This window comes from Humulus lupulus, chromosome 6 (assembly GCF_963169125.1).
Source record: "Humulus lupulus chromosome 6, drHumLupu1.1, whole genome shotgun sequence".
In the NCBI taxonomy this organism is placed as follows: domain Eukaryota; kingdom Viridiplantae; phylum Streptophyta; class Magnoliopsida; order Rosales; family Cannabaceae; genus Humulus; species Humulus lupulus.
In genome coordinates this window covers 34,680,403-34,685,307 of record NC_084798.1, presented here as the reverse complement: position 1 = coordinate 34,685,307, position 4,905 = coordinate 34,680,403, and the positions used below count along the sequence as shown (strand labels likewise).

General features: G+C 30.2%; 1 protein-coding gene across 1 annotated transcript; it reads left to right on the top strand.

Moving 5' to 3' along the window:
* Positions 1–2,393: 2,393 nt before the first annotated feature.
* Positions 2,394–4,540, top strand: LOC133782040 (cationic peroxidase 2-like). The gene is made up of 3 exons (XM_062221192.1): positions 2,394–2,839; positions 2,933–3,095; positions 3,881–4,540. The coding sequence occupies exons 1-3, from the start codon at positions 2,438–2,440 to the stop codon at positions 4,285–4,287; spliced, it is 972 nt and encodes a 323-aa protein (XP_062077176.1). The 5' UTR covers positions 2,394–2,437; the 3' UTR covers positions 4,288–4,540.
* The last annotated feature ends 365 nt before the right edge of the window (positions 4,541–4,905 follow it).

Here is a 4,905-nt window from a genome sequence, read left to right as displayed (position 1 = left end):
ACAATATGTTTATAAAGGGAATTTGTATCTTGGTTTTATAAAGAAAATATTTTTTGCTTACTCAAATTTATTTATGGAATATTTGTCTTTTGATTTTCTTACTGCTCAACTTCAGGAAATACAATCTTTGAAATAATTAATTGTTATTTATAACATGATAAATTTGATTTGACACAAGTATTAGTTGTCCGCGCAAAATTCGTGTCTGTTGGATCAAAATAATCTAAAAATGGCAAATCTTCATTAATCAAGAATATCTTCAAATAGTCTTACTTTTATTAGGAGATTCTTTCTCAGCCTTTCTGAACACGAAATAAACTCTATAAATAAGCTTTTAAGGTAAAGGTGAACTCGTTGGTGCATAGTTTGTGAGTGAATTGTAATATTTATGAGAGTTTATAGTTTGTTTTCAAGATCATTGTATTCACGTGATCTTGTAGTAAAATGAGTGTTTATTTTTGTGGTGAGTCTGAACCACATTCATGAGTGAATACATGTTGTAATTTGAACACAATCTTTATAGTCTTCGGGAGAAGATTTTTACAAGTCTTCCATCGGGAGGATGCAAACACTCACTAGACATTGAAGGGAGTTCAAGTGGTTGAGCGTTTCAATCAGAATCTGATTAGTGAAGAGAAGTACAACAAAGTTGCGGCAAATCTCAAGAGGGAGTCTTGTTTTATTTAAGTCAATATTTTGTACTTGTGATTCTTTATTAATTGGTTTTATTCTCTGGGCGTAGCCCCAAAGAGTAGGTTATTCAAAATGGTTTCTGAACCTTGTAAAAATTTGTTTCTATTATGTTCAGTTTCTGTCGTGACAAGTTCTTATCTTGTTCCGACATAATCGAAATCTGTTTCAATATTTAATTACAGTTCTGTACTTTAATTAATTCACCTCGTTTAATTAATTGGTAATTACTAAAAATGGAATTTCATATGTAAATTAATAACAAAAATATATTTAAAAGTAATTAATTAATTAAAAAGAGTGTAAGAAAAGAGAAGAGTGTGAGTAAAGACATCCTTATTGTTTTATATGTATTAATTAAATATTATATATAACTTAGCTCGCCATGCAAGACCATTCAAAAATCAATCCGACAAGTACCACACCCTTATATTTATAACAGATTGATATAATCCAACTTAAGAGTTATTTCATCGTTGAAAAACAACACAATAATTTGATGATTCCACATGGGATAACTTGATTTATAATATATATATATATATATATATACTAGGTAAAACCAGCGTGCATAGTCTGTATAAACATTTATATCAATAATCCCTATCTATATATATATATATATTATACAACGTTGACATATATATAATTACATAATTATATAACATATATATAAAATATAATAATATTAAAAAAAATTAATAATAGAAAAAGTCATAATGTATCCAATATATATGTATAAGCTATTTCTAATTTCTAATGTATCTCACAATGTCTTTTGGTGAACTTGAAGAAGAAAAATAGCTTCAATCAGTTGATAAAAAAACAAACCATCACACAAATTTATAAGATAAAAAAAAATAATATGTATGCCTTTATTATTTTTAAATAAATATGATTTAATTATTTAAATTATCATAAAATATCTTTAAAATATCATATTTTAATTCATTTTTGTTTTTTTGTTAAAGTTTAGGTTTGTTATCGTTTTTGAATTTGACAATAACAACAAAAAATTATATATTATATGTTTAATATAATATTAAATTTAAGTTTAATTAAATTTTATTTAAGTTATAAATTACATGAATTTATTATTTTTAAATAATTATCATTGTAAAATATCTCAAAAATTTTATATTTTAATTTGTTTAATTATGCATTTATTTAATTTTATTTAAATTTAAGTTATGTTTACAATCTACTGCTAAATATCATAATATTATGTTAAATATAAAAATATTTAAAAATAAAGAAAAAAACATAAAAACTTTTAAAACTATTTCCATTATCTACAAACTTATTATATAAAAGAGATATATCATCTTATTATCCAAACCTCAAATTATTAAGCTAATAAAAAATCCCAAGAAAAAGACATTATTGGCTAGCGTTTAGTGGCTACCACACGCAAATACAAACATATCATATGGTAAAATCAAATTAATATGCAATCCAGTTAAGCAGTCTGCTAAGAAAGCCGCCTATAAACTCCCCAAATAATATAGAGACAAACACAGGTCCACTACTATACTCATGTACTTGTCCTAATAATTAATTAATTACACAACTTTGACCATCTCTTTTACTATTCTCTTCTCTTTTGGAAAATGAGCCGGTTTTGCTTACTTTCTCACTTGTCTAAATCGACCTCTCATGCATGATGCATTTCCTATAAATTGACATACTTCTCCACTCAAATTCACAACCCAAGAACACTCACAAGTATACGCTATACGTAAAAAAAATGGAAGTGAACAAAACATTTATGGTTATGGTAATTACGTTTTTGTTACTTGGTTTGGCTACCACAATGGCGCATGGCCAAGGAACCAAAGTAGGGTTTTACTCAAAAACCTGCCCTAAGGCCGAGTCTATCATCAGCTCAACAGTTCAGACTCATTTCAAATCAAACCCTCGCATTGCCCCGGGCATCCTTAGGATGCACTTCCACGACTGCTTCGTCCGTGGTTGCGACGGTTCTATCCTCATCGCAGGCTCGAGCACCGAGAAGACTGCCGCACCCAACAGCGGCATACCGGGCTACAACGTCATCGACGACGCCAAGAAGCAGCTCGAGGCTGCGTGCCCCGGTGTCGTTTCTTGTGCTGATATTCTTGCACTGGCTGCACGCGACTCTGTCGTTGTCGTACGTTCAAAAGTTTACGCTTTTGTATGTGTCGTTTAAGTGTTTTGATATTGTTTTATATATATAATTAACTAGTCAACATATGTTTTGCAGACTAAAGGGATTAGTTGGCAAGTTCCGACTGGGCGTAGAGATGGACGAGTTTCAATTGCGTCGGACACTAACAATTTGCCTGGCCCTAGTGAATCAATTGCTTCTCAAACAAGCAAGTTTAAAGCCAAGGGTCTCAACACTCAAGACCTCGTCACTCTAGTCGGTAATAACAAAAAAATCAGTAGTAACAGAATTACATCATATATATATATACAACTTACAGGCCAATATTGGGTTTTGAAGTACGTACGTACCATTGTGTGAGGTGGTCAAAATTGAAGAGGAGTGATATATACACCTTTTTTCTTGCACTTAATATTAATTTCAAAATTATTTATATATTTTACATTAAAAAAATTATTATTAAGATCCATAACTCAAACAGTAAAATAATAAATTAAAATAATATTTAACATTTATCAAAATTATCTTCTATTAGTATGAGCATGGTTAATATTTTTTGTACTAATAATAAAATTTTGCTGAAGAATTTAGAAAAACAAAATTGCGCTCATTCTTTTATTTATTTATTTATATTTGACAAAACCTTCTTTCTTATTATTTTTTTAGACTTATATTGGTAAAAATATATGTTTAATCATATTTAATATTTTATTTATAAAAAAACTGCTACTGTTCTTTCAGTTAGATTTTAATATAAAATATCACAATTACATTTACGAGACATACTAATATTACAGAGGATTTTGATTCATATCTAAACACTCAAGTCCATACTATTGTGAGCCAAAGATGTTGCTGTTATTTTCTCCTTTATTGTGCTTTTCCTTAACTTCATCATATATCTTTTTCAATACTGCTCGACCATTATTTCTTAAAAAGATAAGTCTTCACTTTTAAAAAAGAATAATCTGTATAGTTTCTCGAACTATGCACAAAATTTGATATTGGTTGAAATTTCTTGGACCCTATATGATATGTATATAGGTGGCCATACCATCGGAACAGCAGCATGTCGGTTCGTGACTGGCAGACTGTACAACGTGAATTCAAGCAGTGGTGCTGACCCATCTATCGACCCAACCTTTCTCCCTCAACTCCGAGCTCTGTGCCCCCGAAACGGCGACGCTTCGAAGCGTATCGATCTTGACACAGGAAGCGGTTCCCATTTCGACATCAGTTACTTCATCAACTTGAGCAAGGGTCGAGGAATTCTCGCATCGGATCAGTTGCTGTGGACCGATGCCTCCACCAAGGGCTTTGTCCAACGCTACTTGAAGAGCTTGAGCACCTTCAACTCTGAGTTTGCCAAGGCCATGGTCAAGATGAGCAAGATTGGCGTCTTGACTGGTACTCAGGGTGAAATTCGTAAAGTTTGTACTGCTATTAACTAAGTTAAAATATATCTTTATCCACCAAACATGTTATTAATTAATTATATATATATATAAAGTCAAACCTGTATTGTCATTTTCTGTAATAATGTGGGATGAGATCGATGGAAACATTAAGAAAGTGTTTCTCTAATGGTTACCTGATAAAAGTGCCACGAACAATCGTGTTCCTTGTTTAAGTTGTATACTTGAAAGGAGAAAGAATATTTAATAAATTGTATGTGCCCTTATTATAGTAGTATTTTTAACTTTATATTAATTTGTCTATGTACTCATTAGTTTTTAGAATAAATTGCACGTACACATAACATGCATTACACTGTCTCAAATTATAAATTTTCTTAAAGTGCGGCTTTTTTACTTGTCTACAGTAGTTATCCAAATTACTATTTTGTACAATTTTGGCTCTTTTTATATGAATACTCCTGAATTAGAATTTTATTTTATCTTATTTAACATAACATCGTTTGAGAAATCAACACAAAATCACACATAATTAAAAAAACTACTCGACATATAAAGAAAATTGATAAAAATATAAGTAGAGTAAAGTAATCATAATTAATGGTAACCAAAATAATAGCCCGACCCACATTTTAGTTTGTGATAGGTCCACTT

Bases quoted from the DNA above. Each gene is read 5' to 3' on its own strand.
- LOC133782040 (XM_062221192.1), top strand. From the start codon at position 2,438: ATGGAAGTGAACAAAACATTTATGGTTATGGTAATTACGTTTTTGTTA. The intron at 2,840-2,932 runs GTACGTTCAAAA...TATGTTTTGCAG, and splicing joins CACGCGACTCTGTCGTTGTC to ACTAAAGGGATTAGTTGGCA. The intron at 3,096-3,880 runs GTAATAACAAAA...ATATGTATATAG, and splicing joins AGACCTCGTCACTCTAGTCG to GTGGCCATACCATCGGAACA.